The 21,733-nt window shown below is 28.6% G+C and overlaps 1 protein-coding gene across 1 annotated transcript; it reads right to left on the reverse strand.

Moving 5' to 3' along the window:
* Nucleotides 1–919: 919 nt before the first annotated feature.
* Nucleotides 920–21,253, reverse strand: Ufd4 (ubiquitin fusion-degradation 4-like). The gene is made up of 37 exons (XM_089225737.1): nucleotides 20,853–21,253; nucleotides 18,147–18,313; nucleotides 17,848–18,082; nucleotides 17,380–17,767; nucleotides 17,167–17,273; nucleotides 16,946–17,004; nucleotides 16,633–16,853; nucleotides 16,268–16,567; nucleotides 16,055–16,202; nucleotides 15,847–15,985; nucleotides 13,847–14,023; nucleotides 13,482–13,695; nucleotides 13,349–13,384; nucleotides 12,796–12,971; nucleotides 12,556–12,726; nucleotides 12,371–12,493; nucleotides 11,963–12,202; nucleotides 11,770–11,901; nucleotides 11,164–11,697; nucleotides 10,867–11,104; nucleotides 10,628–10,804; nucleotides 10,443–10,550; nucleotides 9,885–10,048; nucleotides 9,603–9,765; nucleotides 9,372–9,538; nucleotides 9,133–9,283; nucleotides 8,588–8,872; nucleotides 6,902–7,068; nucleotides 6,689–6,841; nucleotides 6,256–6,576; nucleotides 6,066–6,196; nucleotides 5,191–5,408; nucleotides 3,367–3,580; nucleotides 3,006–3,295; nucleotides 2,664–2,934; nucleotides 2,067–2,594; nucleotides 920–1,641 (listed from the first exon to the last, which is right to left on the reverse strand). The coding sequence occupies exons 2-37, from the start codon at nucleotides 18,284–18,286 to the stop codon at nucleotides 1,359–1,361; spliced, it is 7,569 nt and encodes a 2,522-aa protein (XP_089081863.1). The 5' UTR covers nucleotides 18,287–18,313; nucleotides 20,853–21,253; the 3' UTR covers nucleotides 920–1,358.
* Between the last annotated feature and the right edge of the window lie 480 nt (nucleotides 21,254–21,733).

Here is a 21,733-nt window from a genome sequence, read left to right on the forward strand (position 1 = left end):
TATGATAATGTGAATTTAAATTATAAGTGTTAACAAACAGCTGATTCGATAAGCAAGTAACAACATTATTTGCAAACCAAGTTTGAAGTTATTCTGTGAACTAAGTAGTAAGTAGTAAGTACATAAGTCAAAAATACTGAGTAGTGAGTAGGCCGTCTGTCATAGACTCACGTCGTTCAAATGTTATATGCAATAAATATTACAAAATGTTATTTTGTTCATGTTGTTATAAATGTATATTTACAAAAGTAACAATTGAGAACTAATATTTTAATAATATTGTGAAAGTATGAAGTATAGTTTGTTGATGCGTTCCAAAAATTACCGTTCACAAAATTTGGTGGTGGAAGTATACTTAAGTCAGTCCATTAAATAACAATTAATTTATTATTATAATTTAAATTAATTTTATTATGAGCTACACAAATTGATTTTAATTTTTTACACTCAATGGGGAATTATTTATTGTTAGTTATCATTTTTTGTATAAAACATAAATCAATAAATTTAAAATACTTATTATTTTGTTCAAAATCAAAATATAATAAAAATCTCATAAGGCCAAAATTATACTCCCACCTTTAAATGTTATAAAAGATCAATTCACTCTAGTTTAAAAACTAAAGCTAAACAAGTTCTGTTGAGTGTAAGATTTGCTATGTTACACACTTGTAAGACGGAGACAACATATGTTGGTATAACATCTTAGCAAGTAGCAACCAATATAATATTAATGTATACTAAGTTATAAGTATCAAAAAATAAATATAAATTGTTATATTTCAGTAGTATTGGTATTGTTTGCAATTTTTGCTTTAAAATACTATTTGCAATCAACTCACATTCATTTTTGTCTGAGGTTGCAATTGAAAATAATTATATTTAAAAATATGAAAAAAATAATAACAAACAAGACATATTGTATTCTACAAATTAAATTACGCATCATGATTTATATTTTAATAAATGTTTAATAATTCTGCTAACGTTCACAAGACAAACAAAAGTCATCAGTTTAATATTTAATTTCTTAGAACCTTAGATCTATAATTATGACAATACACTTACACTTAAGACTAAAAAAAAATATATATATATTAATATTTAACATCACAAAATCAATATGTATTAGATAAATCATTATACGGAAACAATAAAAAAGAAAATATGATCACACTGGTATAGATGAGTGAACTCCTAAGACTTTAACACTATTTGTTTGTAGCCACAGAAATTTAAAATTATGTATATAAAAAAAGGTGCACAACAAGAAATATAATTTTAAAGATACTATTATGCGAGAAATTTATATAATTATTTAGTTAATGATAATTACATTTTTATCAATAATAGTGTTATTAGTTGAGGTGGAACCCTTTTTCAAGAGTTGCAGCCAATAAGCGTTCTCTCAATGTAAGTTCATCAGGATACTCTGGTAGTTTCAAGTAATGGACGCAAGTGTTCACTGATGGGAAGCTACCTGCACCAGCATCAACTTTACGTACCACAGTTAGCCTTGGATATAAATTGGCGAGACCTCCTGGTGGTAATGATGAACAACCCGTAGTAAATTGTAAGAATGATTTACGTTCTTCAGAATTCATTTGTTCCAAAACATTCACCAAACGTAAGAATCCAGGACTAAAATGATATTTTACCATTGTTAATGTCATTAAAAGTTAAAGGTTTAGTAATAAATTTAAGTTTTTAATAATACAATAATTATATGGTTAATAATAAACACAACAATTTTGATGATTCAGAAATTGATTACCCAAGTTTGTGCATTAGTATATTCTACATAACATAGTTCATTTTAATAAAACTATATTAAGTTAAACGCTTATATGTACTACAATCAGTTATAATTAATTTTAAATATATTTAAACTACATATGCTGGGTTAAGTAAAAAATGAATTAATTTAATGAACAAATCATGCATGAGCCACCGAATCACGTTTAAGGGACTAATAGCTCACTGCTGTTTGTTCAATGTTTAGTGATTGTTCATGCAACCCAAAAATAAAGATTTAATATATATTAATACTTTTTCTAATTTTATACCTTTCTTTATTATATCCTAATTTGGGCTCTGTGTAATTTAATAAATCTTCTCGAGTCCATTCTGGTTCTTGTTGGCCACATAACATTCGTCTAACTTCAAGCGGAGTAAATGCATTTAACTTTTCATTTGAGAATACACGACAAAAACCTGCTTTAAGTGCATCCATTTGTCTCTTGATGCCTGTTTCCAATATAAAATCAGTCAATAAACTAACATACTGCTCTACATTATCCATGTTAACATCATGACTAAGACCCTCATCAACTAAATTAATATAGGTAAATGGAAAGCAGTAAGATGATGGTAAGTAAATCATGCTCAAACTTAGATTTTCTAAGTGCACTTTGCCGGTTTCACCACACTGAAATTGCAAGTTTTTAATTTGTTCGTTTTTATCTTCATCGCTCAATGATTGATCAAGTAAAATTTTTTCTTTTGTCAAAATTAATACTTTCAAATCTTTTATAAACATTGCTTGATCTTCGTCAATGTCAAACAAGTCTGAATCATTCAGAACTCTACCGGATCTAATTAAATAATTGCATCAATTAATATAATTTAAAATTGCATAATGTTATTATTAAGTTATCCCTTACTCATTATTCTTTGCTTTAGTTAAAAGTTTTAGGAATGGCAATGATAATGGAAGATCTATTAAGCGATTATCTTGAAGAACTTTTGCTAGGAACATGCCAAGGAACCAAAAATGTTTTACAACTCTATCACAACAAGGTGAATCTTGAGGTAATGGTGCTGGGTAAAGTCCACCAGGCCGTCTAACATAATAGCCAGGTGGCTTGGATCCTCCTTCAAGCCAAATACATTGACGGGTCTCTTCAGGCATTTCATCATTACACATCCACATGCCTATAAAATTTAAATGTTTATTATTTTTTTTAAATGTGTTTTAATATATTATTAAAATATTCAATACTTACAGAGATCTTTTCGCTGAAACTCGGCAGCGATTAATGAATAAAATTCTAATGTAGGACCTAATCCAGTACCTTCTTCACCCATGAACTCAACCTCCAATACAGTTTGACGATCAATATGAGCACGCATAAGTTGTCTACCCCAAGCAAGTATGTTTTCACCACGCGGTATACGAACACGATCATGTTTTAAACGACCAACTCTGTACTCTTCTTCTCGTCTAAGAGGTAGACTTGAACCAGTGCGATGTCGTTCCACATTCTCTCGTTGAGATTGCAACCATACAATTGATCTTTAACAAATTAATATAAATATATTTTAAATAGGAATTAAAAACACATAAATACTTATACATTTAATTACCTAGATGGCCCAAATGCAGTGCAATTAAAATACAAATGTCTTGTTTCAAATGGAAACAAAAATGAATAAGAAAGATTTAAATGTTCACACCAAGATGGAAGTGCACCTGAACTTAATACCAGAGGATCTTGAATTTGTTGAACAAGTTTGTTAGTCATTTTTTTGCTATTAAATATTTCACTGTTCATCAATTCTCCATCATCTTTAACATGTGCTGAAAATTAGTAAATATTGCAGATTAATAACAAAATCAATTATGGGTAACAAAATTAAAAAGGAGTTAGGTAGATATTTTCCAAATTTCTGGAAGAAAATGTTCTAAAATTTTTCATCTCTAAACACATAATTATAAGCAGGGCTCGAGACTTATAGCACTAAAAAATCATGAAATATGCGCTATTATATGCACCGAAAAAATGTAAAATATGCGCTATATATAATATGCACTCAAAATATGAAAATATGCTTTAAAAATTATTTATTAAAAATTTTTATTTAGACATTTATGAATTTATAATTATTAAAATTTAAAGAAAATTTTTTATATAATTTTCTACAAATAATGACTAAAAACTCTTTCCTGTTCTCATTAATTTGTATGTGTCGAATTTTACTGATTCTTCTTGTTTACGTTTAATTGCTTTTGTATGTTTGTCAGTTTTAAGATGTTGTGTTACATTGAATTTTTTTTCACAATTTACTTTAATTTCACAGTATTTGCAGAAAAGAATAGATGAATCGTGTGAAAACGTATCTGAACCGAATTCTTGTACATAACATCTTAATCGTTGGGCTAGTGATAATTTATCTTTTGGCATGGTATAAAAAATATGTTTTAATGAAACACACAAAGCTGAACAAAGAAAAATTTATAAATTCACAAATTCACTATACGGATAAAAATGTACATACGAGCACAATCAAGTCGACGTATACTAATCGATTACGTTGTTGTAGATCGGAACAGCCTATAATTATTGGGTATATAAGCAAGTATGGTCGAAGTCGATAACAGAAACAACATTAAGATAAAAGATACGATAAACACCACAATATTGTCTTGCATTGGGATATTTTAGGAATATTTTTTTCAATCGACAATGAGTTTTATAATGTCCCAAAACTGTTGATCACTGATGAGTGGCCGAAATATGTATTTTTGCAGGACTGAGTTTTTGATTTTTACATTAATTAGCAATAAATAGCAAAATAGTCGAAAAAATAGCAAAACCACTAGAATATGCAAAAATATGCACTAAAAACTTTTGGTATTGAGTTCATTTTTGTCTGAAATGGATTTATTGCTTACTCTGCTATCTTTTCTTCATAAACTACAAAAAAATATGCAAATGTTACAAGTCTCGAGCCCTGATTATAAGCTAGGAATGCTAAATATGCGATAAAGATTAATTGGTTATGAATTGGGACAAATCACAGATTTATTTAAGTGAAAATTTTGTCGTTTAGTATAGTAATTCAAAATCTAACATTTATCTCTAGAGGCAATGTTTTTTTGCCTCATTTTAACATACAATTTTTAGAACCCTCTCTTCTTGTATTGTTATTTCTACCAGTCAACTTAGGAAAAATATAATTAGCTAAAATTAGCAAAAACATGAAAGAAAATTAAAATAATTGTAGACATTTATAGTATTATACAAAAGATTTTTAGAATGTGTAGAAATAATAAAATGAAAAACTTGTATTTAAATATTTATATTTGTCTTTCCTTCCATCTTATTATACAGATGAAGTTTCACTTGCATTACCCGGCTTTGAAAATAATATATTATAAATAATTAGTTATAACATAAAACTATTTACCTTCAAAAAAGTCATCAGTGTAAGGTTTAAGTAAAGAGATCATTGGATTAATGGAAAGATTATGAAGCTGCCTTAAAAGTTGAAGTACATGATCAACAGTACAACCTGTATTACTTAATTGTGTTCTTGTTGAAAATATAGGTAAATCAGAATCCCATTGATTATCAGGACCCACACTGAGTCTTTGATCTTTGTTGGTCAATTCTTCATATATGATTCTATAAATAAGTATTTTTTTAATAATAATACAACACAGTTATAATCAAAGGTTGGATTATTAGGTTATTAAAAATATAATATGTATAATATATATGTAATGCGTTAGCTTAATATGATCTAGGCCTGACATATCATATTACTAGAATAGTAATAGTTTGAGTTTATCAATAAAAAAAAAAGAAGAAAATTATATGAATTTGAAGTTTAATGTAGGTTTTACACTAAATTTTAAATGAATTTTCATTAATGAATTGTGTAAATGATAAGTCATAAATCAGACTCTAGTTAAAAAGCTAGCAATATAATCAAATAATATATTGTAATAACTTAAATGGACTTAAAATCTGTCTGTTGACAAACATAAATGTGTTGAACTTGGAAGAGATTTATACGGACAGGGCTGGCTTAATATACAATTAATATTTTTGAAGGCACAGGTGCGCCAAAATAAGAAGGAGACATGATTTTCTGTTTATATGTTTAAAAAGAGGGTGAAGGGAATCGAAATAATACTTGCACTGGGTGCTGAAAAAGCTAGAGCTGGCCCTGTATAGAAGCAAGAAATTAGAGTTGACTCGCATCAGAAATATATTCTTATTCCAGAAATGACCAAAACCTTTTAGCGAACAGAGTATAAACTAAAATATTTTGCTCACGTATAAGTAGGTTCCCAAATTCGTCTAGATTTTTCTTGGCGACTACCAAGGTCTGCCAATTGAGCCAACTTTTGAACAGCATGAAAAATTGTCCAATTAGAATCTTTAAGTTCAACTTCAACATCTTTAATCTGTAAATAAAATTACAAATAAATATTTAACAATTTAAAAATTAAGTTGCATATCTTACTCCTGGCAAATTAGGTCCTTTTAGAGTTAACTTAATTCTTGGTAATGATGTTTGATTGTTAGTAATACTTGAGTTTTCAGCGAAAACATCAGGAATTTCATCATTTTCATCATCAGGTGGAGCGATAACTTCTAAATCAGATGTTTGATTGACATTAGTACGCCCAGGTCGAGGATCAAATGCTGGTATTAATGCTGTGAATTCTCTTCTAAGCACATAATCATCATCCCAAGAGCGCCTTTTATATGGATTACCACATCTATCAGCACCCACAATACTTTCAATGGCAGCATGCTGTTGGGCAGCAAATGCTTCATCTTCCTACAAAAAGAAAAAAGTTATATTAATATAAATTAAATATACTAGATATTTTTTCTATATAAATATAATAAAATCAATAATATGATAATGAATCAGCTCATTTACTCCTTACCATACTTAGTAGATTTCTGGAGACCATTACCTCTTCATATTCTTGTTCATCTTCGTTTTCATCATCATCAGGAATATCATCATCTTCAACAATTTCTTCATCATCTTCAAGCTCTGCAAATAAGGCTGGAGCACGAACACTGTCTAAAAAATCCTATAAAAGACAAGATGTCAGTAAATAAAATAAGCCATAATTCAATATACAGACACTAACTTCTAAACTGACTTGTTCACTATCACTTGATGTAGATGCTAAGCTCATAGTTAAAGCTTCACCAACACAAAAGGTTCTATTTGCAATGGTTGTTATAGAACACGAATTATTAGAAGTATTATTAGCCGATAAGCTAGGATAGCTTTGTGCCGTTTGGAGCAAACCACCTAAAACATTAATTTCAAAATTTACTATCCTAGTAATTTAATATTGAAAAATAATCTTGTTTAAATGTATCATAAATTATAATTAATATATATACCTATATACATATATATATATATATAAATAGATTTATTTTTAACATTTACATATTATACAAGACATGGATACATGAAAAGAGAAGTCACCCATCAGTAATACTCAGATTCAAATGATTAAATGGTTAGGATTGTATACTATACGTCTATACATTTTTATTTTATTTTATTTATAATATTTATTTTTTTATAATTGAAATATAAAAATTAAATAAACAAATTATAAATAATGATCATTATTAGAAATGCACTAATAAATGTAATAATATTTGCTTGATACTTATTTTTAATTTAAATCTAAACACCAATTTAAAATATTTTTAATTAGTCTAATTACAGTGGTTCCCAACCTATGGTCCGCGAGCCATACCTACAAAATTTAAAAAATTTTCCTTTGGGGCGTAATACAAAATTTGTAACTGTTTTTTCTGGACTTCCAACGAAGAAAGCAATAACTCATTCTTATTGTATATAATGTCTAATTCGTAAAAGTGAGGCAGTTGATAAATTTTGTGTATTCTTGTTAAAAAAAAGGTCTTCCTAGTTTTCGTAAAATTTAGGTGGTCCGCGACCTATAAAATATAGTCGAAGTGGTATATGGTGGTAAAAAGGTTGGGAACTACTGGTTTAATATAATGAGTGGATGATGATTGGTTTTATTGGAACATTAGAGAGATAAGTTTTTTTTTGTAGTTTTACAATACTAAGGAAAACTAGTTAGTTATTAATAGACCCATAATTGATGTGAATTAAGTTCAGTGAAAAATGTATCATAAAATATATTGTTTTTTAAATGTATGAGTAAAAGTACAATATTGATGGCATTGTATAAGCCTGCTGTATACCAAGTAGTTTTATATAGTTTTCATTGAAGGTTTGATCGATTAAGTGTAATGATCACTGCTATATACTTGGAAAGATAAATTATGTAAATCAATACACTTTTTTTAACATGTTAACTGCCATGCGGCCGTTGGCAGCCTCAAGAATATTTATCATGGATACGCCAAGGACATTTTCCAGTGTCATTATAAATTGGTATTTGTATATAATATACTATTGAATTTAAAAAAATTAAAAATACATAATAAATATTATTATAATATAATAATAATTATTTATTAATACAAAAAAAAATAATAAAAATATGCTCAAAATTATGTTTATTATATAAAAAATTGCAATTATTCCCACTACATCACTGAAAAGTTGATAATATAAATCCAAATTAATTTACGGCAGCCACGGCCGTAAGGGTTTCTATAAATGATATGGAGCAGTAGCCGGCGGTCTAAAAATTATCAATACCTAATTATTTTTATACGGATGCTGGCGGCCGCATGGCAGTCAACACGTTAATTTATTGTATTTTTCTTTTTTTATCCTCGAGTAACTATAACCAGATACTGTTATTAAAATTACTTACTTGGAAAATTAGTAGATAGAGCCAAACGAACAAGACTAGATACTGAAGTTGGTACACGTTGAGGCATATTATGGTTAGTGACTTGAGATTGATTATTATGACTATTGTTTCGATCAAAATTCCTGTACTTTTGATATGGAGCATATGTTTCAGCTAAAGGTTTTTGTAATGGAATATCTCCTTGTGATCTAGGTGGTGCATTAGATGCTAAATTTGGCACACTAACACTCATGTGATTTGAAGAATTATTTCGGTTCTCTTCTTTTTTATTTTCTTTTTCTAAATCTAATGAACAGTTACCAGGTTTTTAAAATAGTTCATCAGTACATTGATATATTCTGTTCACACTAAGAATAAACTGCTTTCGTACACAAAGACTGAGCCGTCAAATACTGCCTGAACACCCAGGCGATCGCTTTGAATAGGTGGTGTCTGTTTTATAGAGGGGACGTATGAACAAGATGAGTTAGTTCATAGCTAGTTTAATGGTATATTCTTAACATGAACAGAGTTTAGTTTTAAGTATTTTTAAATAATAACAATACCTAAATTGTTAGGAATACATATTTCTGTATTAAAAGCTGAATTATTTGCATTGTTTATTAAAGTATCAGTAGATAGATCTTGTGTCTGGGTATTGGAAGCATCTGATGAATTATGATGCATAATTATTATTGGCTTATCTTTTGAATTTGCCTAAAACATAAATTTAATATTGAGCATAATATGTTTAGTTTTAAGTTAAAACAACATACAGAACATTAAAAATAAATAAATAACATACTTTATTGTTAGGAGGTGTATCAATTTGAATGGATTGCAATGTGTGCACTAGACTGGTAACAGAACTACGCCTGTATGTTGGTTTCACTCTTCCCAAAGCAGGTAAAAATTCTTCTTCATAGCAGGTACTGTTTTTCTTATTATTTTCAATATTTTGTTGAGTTTCATCTGAGAAAAAAAAATAATAGGGATAAAATAGCATATTCAAATTATTTATATATCATTTGCAAACCATTTGACGTAGATTCAACAATTGTGGCGAGATCAACAGAAGGAGTTGGATGGACTACTATTCGAAGTGAATTATCTAATGAATTTGAAGTTACTGGGGTAACTGCAGAGGGTTCCATTCTCATAACTGACATTATGCTATCAGTGAATTGTTGAGCAGCTTGCTATAATATATTTAATATTTAATATTTAATTAAATATATAATATATACAATACATTTAAAAAAAAACACAAATAAATTAATATTTAATAGATAAATAATAATTAGTTTCAACAGCATACCTTTACTGCCAAATTCTCTGCAGAAGATATTTGATCTGTACTAGTTACAGAAGCAACAGAGTTATTATCATTAGATGCTTCTGGTAAAATAGGAGTGGAACTTGACATTCTTGTCATGATACTAGATAAGGTTGTATTTGGAATGTTTTTGAACATCTTTGAAGCTATCAAAATAAAAATGTATAGTTAATAATCTGGTATTTAAGATTTTTTTGATGGTTGCAAATAATTTACATGCGGTTAACACAACAGTTTTCTATTAAAGATATATATAAACATTAATATTATGTTCAACAAGTTAGCCTTAACAGTGCTTAATTGGAAAGGTGTATCACTCATTCTATTTTCATATTTTTTTTCTAATTCGAGCACTGGTTATGGTATGGTGCAAACTAAAATCATATTTTAAACAGAGTATATACGCTTATATGATAATCTAAGTTCTAGAGGATACATTTTAACTAAACATTTGTACAAAAGGTTCTGCATGCTTCAAATAAAAACACAAAACTCGCAAAGTTTTTGAGATTATACACAACTATCATATTCATCACATACAGGCAGATGTAGTTTGGGGCTCATTGACTAGCCGTAGATCATACTTTCCTTCAGCACCCATTCTGTATGAGTTTGTAACTCCATGATCCCACACAACATCTATCCAACCTAGCCCCAATAGTAGTCTTAAATTTAAGACTTAAAATTCACATAGTTATAATAAAATAATTGTAAATACAATTTACCATTATGTACATCTCCAGTGACAGTTCCAACACAAGGTGGATTTCCATCTTGATCTCTCCATTTCCAATCAATACCACGCATAACTCGAGCACCAGTCACCATTTGTTTATACATTTGAGCCTTGAACAAACGCCTTTGGCGTTTTAGACTAGCTTCTGCTTCTTTAGCTGCTTTACCTACAGTATATAATTTTATTTTATTTTATGAATAAATAATACTTTGAAATATTAAAACTCACCCAAATCTTCACATATACCAGTAACACTTCCATAGATCTCAAAACCAGATAATGAGAGATAATGTGTTTGACCTGATGCATTTTTACCATTCTGTTGTATTCTAACATGCCGCCAACCCTGAGTCTCTTCTTTATCATTTATTTCTATGGACCAAGTAGCAGTATTTCCTGGTTCATTCAATGTTGTATCATCAGCATGCGTGGATAATGTAGTCCAATTAGTACCATCTTTAGACATCTGTTTAAAATTTATAATAATTAAAAATACTAATATAAAATATAAGATGATTCTCTTACTTGGAATAACCAATTTCGTAGAGCAGAACGGCCATAACCTCTAGCATGCCTAAGAGTATAGTCAGTTGGAATTATAAATAATCCTAAGTCAATAGAAAACCATGCCTTGCTATCATCATTAGTGTGACAGTTAATCGCAACAGAATCTCTACTTAGAATATCTTCTACTTGACCATATGGTAAATTACGACCATCCGAAGACTGAACTAGCATTAATCCATATTGACCAGGGTTAACCCAATCTACCGTAGTTTTTCCGTTTGTTCCAATCCAATATAAGACACCATTTTTATCAAAATCATAATAATGTTTGAACTTCATTGGTATATTATTTTTATCTTTGAGTTTCTTTACATAATTAAATGTGATGCGTTCATGATCATACCACTGTTTTGCAACCATTTTTAATAAATGTTTTTCAAGTTGATGCACAGTTGTTAGTGGCTCCATTCTTAAGCCTCTACCTGTTCGATCAACAAGAGTGGTTTCTTTTACAGCTTTTTCTAAACGAAATTTAATACGTCTTGACAATATCTAAAATAAAAAGGTTTTGACTTCACAATATAATTTTACAAAGATCAGTAGTATTATCTAATATTATCATACTTGTAATCCATGAAAAGCACCAGGTGATTCATACAAGTACACAGGTAATCTTTCAATAGATTCTAAAACAGATATCAGTTTTTGCACTAACACAGAAGCACAAGTCTCTAATCCTTTTTCATTTTTATTTTCCTAGTTAACAATTAAAAATAAGTTAGACCAAATAATTGAAATACATAAAATAATTTTTTACCTTAAAACATTTAACAAAAATGTCGATCCTAAGTTTTTGTAATTCTATAGCTTCATCACCTTGTTCATGATTATTGACTGTTAAAAGTTTCAATAAAACTTCAACTAAACCACTGCTATATATTTCATATGCTGAAACACTGCCTTCATCTTCCATTAATAATTTTTTCAAGTCTATAACTGCCTTGCAAAGAGCTGATGCCCAAAATTCTTTATTGGAGATGTCTTTGATCACAGAAGACTGAGAAATTCAAACATATTATATATTTAACATGGGAAATGAAGAGGTTTGTATTACTAAGTTTTATCAAATTTAGAGGCAAGCACTTAGCATACAAAATTATTATACAAATGCAACTATTTACTAGGGTTTAAAGATTTTCATTTATCAAATAATAAATATACATACTTGATTATGAATAGCTAATTCAATGGCTTTAACAATTTTACTTAATCTTGCAACTACACCTCTTGGCTGAGCCTGGGCTGCTTTGAAAAATGTATCAAATATTTCTTGTGCTTGTTTACGAATCTAAAAAATTAATTTAGCAATTGTTTAAATAAATAAAAATAAAGAGGCTTTAAGTAACTAACCTTTTGTCCAACACTTTCGGCTGTTGCGGCTACTATATTTGCTTTTTTAACTGTTTCCCAACCAGAGGTAAAATCACTTTTAAGTGGTATCAAAGCAGTAAACATGTGTTGATTGCCACGATTAGATTGAAAAGAAAATCCATTGGTTCCATATATTAGTGTTGTAATTTGCTGTACAATTAAATAAATATTGTACTAACATAAATCTTTAATAAACAATTAACTAGAAAATATATTTACCTGCAAACCATCAGAGTTTTGTATGCTTAGTTCACAATCTTTTTTTGAAATAAGAATCCAGTTACCAACTGCTATTCTATTTAAACCAGGAGAACTTAAAATTGGTTGACTTACTGTGTTAAGTTTAACAAACACTTTGGCTTTTAAATATTTTTCAATGAATTCAGTTTTGTTTTCTAAAAATAACAAAAATATAATGTTAATGTAGTCATAAACATTACATAAAGCTGTAGTTATTTTCATATAATCAAAACGATCAATATTATACAATACAAGTTAATATCTATTATTAAAATTTAAAATCAGAACGTTCTCAATATTAAGTAATTACTAAAGTGCAAAATTAAGTTATACCAATGATATCACAATGTATTAATTAAGAACACAAAACAAATGTAAAAAGCAACAGAGAATTAAATTTGATTGCGATTTAAAATTTTACAATTAGTACAAACCATCAATGTTCAAATTGTTAAAGAAAATATTATTAAAATTTTTTTATGATATATGAAATTATTTGAACTTTATAAGGTCAATTAAATTGTATATTTACCATCGAAAGATGGTTGATCAGAAATTCTAGTTTTATCTATATCAAATTTAAGATGAATTTAAAATATATATTATATATACATATTGCCTTATTATAAAGTGTAAAAGAAAATAATTTGTAAGTAAAAATTTACTTGTATCAAGTTGTCCTTCAGGGCTGCCGCTGGAATACATTGTAGACAATTTATCGTTAATCATAAATCTAAACCAACCATTACTGCCATTTGACAACTCCAATACAACATAGTCATTCCATGCATAAAGGCAATCTCGACCACGACAGAAAAACCAATCTTTCCAATGATATGCATGACCTGGCAATATTTCTTTAGCATCCTCAATAGGAAACTGAATAATAAATTAATATAAAATATATTATGTGTAAAAAATTACAGAGCAATATTTGTTTACATAAGACACTAATTTAATTGTTTTTATTAGATTTTTTAATCAAAACAATTAAAAAATTGTTTTTAAGAGATAAAATTAAAACACATACATTTTTTGAATCAATTTGCAGGGCATTATCTTTTTCTGGATTATTATCAGGTCCAATAAGTTGTTGTACTTTACAAAATACTCCTAGACGTGCAAAATGGTCAAGAAATGTATCTTGACACTTATTCAAAAGATCATAAATGGTTTGTAAAGCAATGACATGTCCATCATCATCCTCCTGTTAAAAAATATTTAATTTTTAAATATGCATAATCAAAAGAGTGACATCAAAATTTATTAAACACATTATATTTAAGATAAAAATGCAAGGATTAATATATTGTTAAAGACACTTGCAAATATCTATAAAGGGGATTCGATCCTGGGTATTTTTTTTTATAAAAATAGACTTATACCAATTGTGCAGCATGTAGACTACTTTAGTGGTAAGCAAATAAAACTTTATAAAATTACTTTTGAGATTAAAATTGTTTTAAACCTTTCAGAAATTTTAAGGAATAACTATATTAAGTTAATTAATGCTACAATTGGAAAAATATTGATACGATTACCAAAAATAATGAATATTCATTATGCTATATTGATATGAATGCACACGTATGAGTACTCTGCTAATTCTTTCACACTTTAGACTTAAGAGTTTACATAATATCTATACTTCATTCAGAAAGTGATAATATTTCAATAGCTAACTTTTGCACAGTGTAGTGGCTTAGTTCTAAAACAGTGGCCTCGCAAGTCAAGTTATTGAGGGGAGGGAGAAGGGAGAGCAACTAATATTTAGGGATAAAAACTGGTCACAGAGGAGAAACAATCTTGTTCTGAACAGAATATAATGATCACTTTCTAAGCACACACATACTTAGAAAATAGCCAAAAATAAAATTTTTCAAATCAATTAGCATCGAATTCCCTTACTAAATTATATATTAACACTATTATACTATTAAATATTAGGCATACAAATACTCTTTTATAAATTAAAAACCATAACCATTAATTAAAATAACAATTGGCTTTACGTAAAATTAAAAAATAAACTTTATTTATAGCTGAATTTTATTTCAGTTGAAGTAGCGTTATTGGACACCTTTCATTACAGCTGTCAAATCACTCAAACCTCCTAACTTATTTTATATAAACAGTAAATCTGTTAAATTGTGACATCACATTAAGACAAATATATCCATACGCCCCAATCAAGTGGATTCTACTATTTATTACTTATAGCATTTGATTTAAGACTTAAGATATTTGTTTTATTTTAATAAAAAAAAATCTTTAGTTTCATCAATTTTTTGATACAAGTATACAATTCTGTTAATTCTATAATCAAAATAAATAGGTATAATAGAATTATTGTAGATATTTGAAATAAAAATTTTCTTCCTTCAGAAATTGAGAATTACTAATTTCAATTATTATTAATACACTAGATTACTTTAAAAAAGATTTAATTTTTAAATACAATTAATGGAGTTCAAAGGTCATATTAATCCATATTGGTATTACACTAAAGAATGGGAGGGCAAGGCACTTACATAGTTGCTTTATTTATGTCAGAAAGATATCCCTATAAATATAATTCATTAATATAAATTAAAAACTTTGTATGTAAAATAACCAATTTTAAGATTTACTAAACATAATATTATTATGAAAAATCAATCATTAAATTAAATGTATTATATAATATGCATAGTCCTAAAATTGTCTATGACGCGTGCAAAAAAATTAGTTATTTTACCATCAAAAATTTATAATTTTTTTTAACAATTAACATCTTGTAGAGTTTTCGAGGCAAATATTTCTGGCTCTCACCACTCATGTCACAGTAAAACAGCCAAGTCTTATCCTGGAATAAAGTTAATTTGGCAAAATAAAAGCATTTTAATTTCCTATATAGAATATAAAATAGCTAATAATTTTAAAAAACTAATGAGAATGAATGTAAAAATAAACCAATAAAATATAAAAATATAATATTCGAAAATAAAATATAAATATTGTATATATAACCCAATTTTATTTAAATATTACCTCATTATCAAGAACAGTAGCAAGTACTTCAACCAACAAAGGAGCAAGATTATTTGGACAATCAGGTCTACATATATCCTCAAGCCAATCTGGTTTAATGTAGTGAACCATTTTTTTAATTAAAGAAAGAGAAGTTCTCCTAAAAATTGGTTTGCAAATTTAATGAATTCAAAATAAGATTATTTTTTTATTTATTTAAAAAAAATACCTAATTGACGGAAGCATAGTTGATTGGAAAGTGTGACAAAAAACTGGCATTAAGCGTTTAAGATAAATCGCAGCCATTTCAGGATCACCTTTTGGTTCTTTAGATTCATTTGACAGAACAATTTCATTTTTGGAAGACATCAACCATTCTACAAAAAAATGTTTAGTGTTAATACTATTTAAATAAATGAGAACTAAATATTAAATATCTAACCAGGAGATTCCAATATGGTAGCAACTTCACGATGTCCTTCATCCATTCTTTCTCGTGCCTTATCCAATGGTGTTTTCCCCTCTTCATCGCGAAGTTCTGGATTAGCACCATTTTTTAGAAGAATTTTAGCTATGGATGGCCTTCCAAAACAAGCGGCATAATGCAATGATGATGACCTGAGACCTTTATTGACATCAGCTCCTTTAGAACACAAATATTCAACCATCTCTTGAGTACCAAATGCAGAAGCCCAGTTAAGTAAAGTCTGACCAACTTCATCCACAAAATTTACGTCAATTGCTGAGAATTATTAAAATTATATAATTAATATATAAAAAATCAATTGTAGATTCAATTTGACATACCACCAGAATTTACAGCCTCCATCAATGCTTCCGTGTCTTTACTTCTGATACAATCAATTAAATGACGCTGAGATTTTTCTGCACTAGAATCTAAACGTCGAAGTTTTGGTAATAAAGGATTATTACTTGTACATGCTACTGTACTCCATGATACTGCATCACGTCCTTCAAGAAGTAAGACTAGTAATAAATCAACTAAACGCATTGTATCCAAACAACATCTAAACATAAATTAGTATAAATTATTTATATCAATAAATAAACCAATTGAAAATAATTATTTAGAATAAAAATATAAAATTCAAATAATTACCTTTCATCGCCTTTAAGAGCTTTTTCAATTGCATCAGCTAAGTTAGATCTAAATAAATCCTAAAAAAAAGTTTTTTGTAAACTATCTTTATACTTTTAGAATGTATTATTTATTCAATTTGCATTTTGATGAAATTTAACTTTATTATTGCAACTACTGTTTAAAAGTTAACTGTAAGATAAAATGTGTTTAAAATACAGTTTTTAGAAAATAAGACATACATGCGAAACTGATTTAGATCCACGACAAAGAGTAGTTAACAAGCTTATAACCGTAGATATGGATTGAGAAGATTTAACCTCGGTAGTTGAATTGTTTGCATTTAGACCTGAAAATGGTAAGTACAAATAATTTATTGTTGTTATAAAAAAAAAAAAAATTATAGAGGAATTATTATAATCAAATATTTTTGAATTAATAGAAAAATTATTTACCAGGTGTTCCTATATTTGTTACTGTAGGTCCTGCAGCTGAGGATAATCGAAGTATCAATTCATTTAAAAGTCCATGTTGTGCTAAAGGAGCTGGGTCAATTCCACGACGTGTAAATCTATCAGATAATGAAGCAAAGCATCTCAAAGCTCCATCAGAAACATGAGAGTCGTCATGTTTAAGCATTGTAGACAAAGACTCAACACAAGTTGGTAATGATGCTTCATTAGGTTCCATTTTAGTACATAATCTAGAAACTACAGTCATAGCAGAATGTAGAGTATCTTTGTGCACACAAGATCCGACATCACTAATGAACAATAATACAGAACTTAGGCCACCAGCTTCAAAAACAGCACCTGCTTCACGAGTGCATATTAGTTCCAATACCTAAATTATCAAAAAAAAAAAAAAAAAAAAACATTAAAAAGGATTAAATACTTGGAATTCTCAGTTAAGAATCAACATACTTTGCAACACTGTTCAGCTAAATCTTTATTTGTTCTTGAAAATATATCGGTAATTACTAATCGATTGCAAATTGCTTTTAATGCACCATCAATTGCCACAATACGTCTAGTACATTCAGCAGATACATCTAAATAATAAGTGATTGCTCTAGCAGTTACTTCAAGCACACTATCGGGAGCACTTTCATCAAGAAATATTCGACAAAGTGCTGGCAAAAAAGAGCGAGGTGGACATCTAAAAAATGGTTTTATTAATTAATTAATTTTAATTTTAAATTTAAAAAAAAAAACTGTCTTACACTTCAAAACATCTGTCAACATTATCAGACATCAATAGTAACATACATAACTGTTCTAGTGCTATGAGTTGCATATCTCTTTCATCACCTTGGCCCATGTTAAGCCACTCCAGAAGAGTTTCTGGATCAACATCAGCCATCTTTTATGAACAATCGTACAATCAACTCTAAAATAATTAAGAATATATTTAATAGACAAATAAACAAAGAAAGAAACACATTTCATATTAAAATAAAAACAAAGTATAATGTAATATGGGTAGTTACAGCTATTTGGCAGAGATCTGGGTTCATAGTAAATTTATATACTTTTATATCAAGGTCATGGCAAATAATCAAAAATAACTAAATATTATTTTGAGAAATGTATTTAATCTAAAAAGTATCATTGCATACCTAATCAGTTTTTTTCTCGGTTTTTTTTTTTTGTCTTATATGCAAAAATTGAATTAAGTCAAAAAATTGTAATTAAATAAGTATAATGCTGGAACAAAAAGAATTGTTTTTTGCCTTAAATTTCTAAAATAATAAAAATATTATGATTGTTTAATGTTTATATATAACCATTTATAACTTTAATCCAATACCTAGTATAGTAGACAATAATAATAAACTTGACTTATGGACATCAAATGCTGTTATTTATTTAGATGACATCTTAATTTATAAAAGATAAGCAAATACTTAATTAGATAACTCAAATTTTACATTTAAAAGTATAGGTATAACATTTTTCTACTAAAATCAGTGTACAGTTAATAATAATAAATAATAAAAATACCTATACTCGAGAGTATTAGTTTTAAAATTGTTGAGATTTAAATTTTTTTAATTGATGTGACAAGCTTTTTTTTTTGTAAAACAAAAATGTATTACAATTTTATTATTATCTGCAATTCCTTGAGAAATGTACTTGTATTTTAATATTATAATAATAGACAAAAGCGCCTAGTGGTTATTCAACCACTAAGAAATAAATCAATTTATAAAAAAATTAGGTTACCCAGTATTAAAAGTTCAATAGGAATACTTTTGTTCATGAAATCGTTTAATAAGTTAAATAAAATAAATACCTACTATGTATGTAGGAAATTAAAAATAATAAACATTTCAAAAATAAACTTGTGATCAATGTTATATATAATAATAACTTAGATAATAAGTTAACTACTTATGTTTTCATAATATTATCATACCTTGACCTTATTAAAAAAATCAATACAAAACACTCAGATGATAACAATTTTACTGTATATTATGTACCAACTTTGAATTTATTAAAAAAACAAATTATCTAGGTAGTTATTGAATTATCAAAAAAAAAAATTATGTTTTTATCTACTACAGGTGGATGTTTGTTTGAATTATATGCAGTTTTTTATTTGAGATAGATTCTTACATACATTTTAAATATATTTGTATGTCTTCACAGGGACAGATTAAAACTAGAAAATAAAAAAATTAGTATCAATATTATAAAATGTTCCAGAAAACTTGCTTATACTTTATCCAACGCATAATTATGTGCCTATTGCATCATGTTATAGTAGGTACATACTAACAAAAAATTACCTAATACACCAGGTAATGAATTATTAATTAAAAAACTTTATTACCTACTAAAAACTCACTAAAAATGTATTGGATTTAAAGAAACAAAACTTTTATATATACCTACATATTATATAAATTTACTCTGATTTTCATCTTCTATCTACCTATAGATGTCAAGATAAAATTTAAAATAATCTTATACATACACTAAAAAAACATAAATGCTTTCATTATTTGAAGTCCTTACATCATTAATAGGTATTATCAAAAGGTAATTTCTTACAAAAAAATATAATTCATTTACCTAAAGTAGAAGGTGATTAATATTTTTGGGTGAAAATCGACATAGTTCAAATTTGATATCAGTGAGGACCGAAAACAAAAACAACTTAAATGAAAGCCAAAAGGAATTATTTATTAAGAATCAATAAAAATAATAGGTACCTACTTGTTATTCACATTTGATAATGAAATAGTTGCATTACATTATTAAAATGTTTAATACTATGAATATTAATTTGTTGTCGTATAAATTGAAAAACAATTTCTCCTCTTGTTAAGAATTGTAATAAAACAAAATAATATATTCACTTCCCAATCTCAATTTCAAATATATGTTGGTAGATGTTAAGACGTGTCAAAACAATCATAGGTGTTATCGAAACATAGTAAAGTTCTAAGAGTAATGGAAACAAACGACGAAATTTGAATGGGGAAGAAATTAGTTACATTGAAAAGTAACTAGGTATAATATGATAACTAGCGGCTAGCTGTACCACTTGACGTTAAGTACAGGCGATGCGGGATTAAAGTCCACAGAACTCATATGGTTTACGGTAAGTTATCAGATGTGACGATGATCGGTACACCACGGACACGACAGCAATTGATGGGCAAGTAGGCACGCGTTACCGAGAGGGCTCGAGATCAAAATTCGGTAGGTGACGCGACCTGGGCGTTCTACTCATGTCACGAGGTCGGTACCGGGCCACCGGGGAAATGGCGACCAAACGAAGGCTTAATATTACAACGTTCACGCGCGTAGAACAGGCGGTCGGTTTCGCCTTTTCATTTGTTTGTTTATTTATATTCATTGTTCGTCCCCCATTGCCACAACTCTGATTTCTGCGCTAGGTACGGCGGAATACTCACGTCACAATAGCGTCCAAAATTCGACCAAAATCGTCGAGCTACAACCACCGAACGTCCCACGACGCACAGCGCATATTATTCTGTACACGCTTTAACGCAGTCAGTCGCACACGGTCATAGACGAGAATGGTAGAATGTAATAATTAACACACAATATTGGTATACAACCGTCACCAGAACAGATGTACGTACGCACGCGCACACGAGCACACAACGATCCAGGTCTGGAACTCGAACGAAACTACGCGATAGAAATAGGAATAAGTGGGAAACGAGAAAATACAAAAGTAAGTATTGCGTTATAACTAAATATTCGTTCAGTTATTACGTCTAACAAGTCGCAAAGACGTGCCAACAACGATGAATCATGAATGATGATGGCCGATGGACGATCGGAGTGTCCGGGTGTCCGGGACCTGTGCTCGGCCGGTCGGTGGGTGGGGACTGGTGTTGGAGGTGGTAAATCCAGGAGTGGGGCGGCGGTGACTCGGCGGAATGTGAACTTCCTACTATCACCCAATTGCCATGGTGGTGGGAGGTGGTCGTACCGAATACCGATAACCGGCCAAAACCAAAACAAAGTATATTATGTAGTACATACAGTGGAACCTTATTAATCCGGACTAATAAGGGCTCTAGGTTGTCCGATTTAATGAAAGTCCGGATTAGACAACATAACCAAAAGACATGTATCTGTTATAGATTTAAAAATATTATATTAAACTAATTACTATATATGATATATTGCAAAAATGCAACACAATATTAGATCCAGCAAAAACATTACATATCAACGTAATGCATGTAATCATAATTATTATATATTTAGGAACACTTTCATTATCTGAGTTGAAAAAACTGGTAGTCTTTTGTTGTCTTCC

This window comes from Diuraphis noxia, unplaced genomic scaffold (genome assembly GCF_037042655.1).
Source record: "Diuraphis noxia isolate RWA-SAM2 unplaced genomic scaffold, SU_Dnox_SAM2 contig0004, whole genome shotgun sequence".
NCBI lineage: Eukaryota > Metazoa > Arthropoda > Insecta > Hemiptera > Aphididae > Diuraphis > Diuraphis noxia.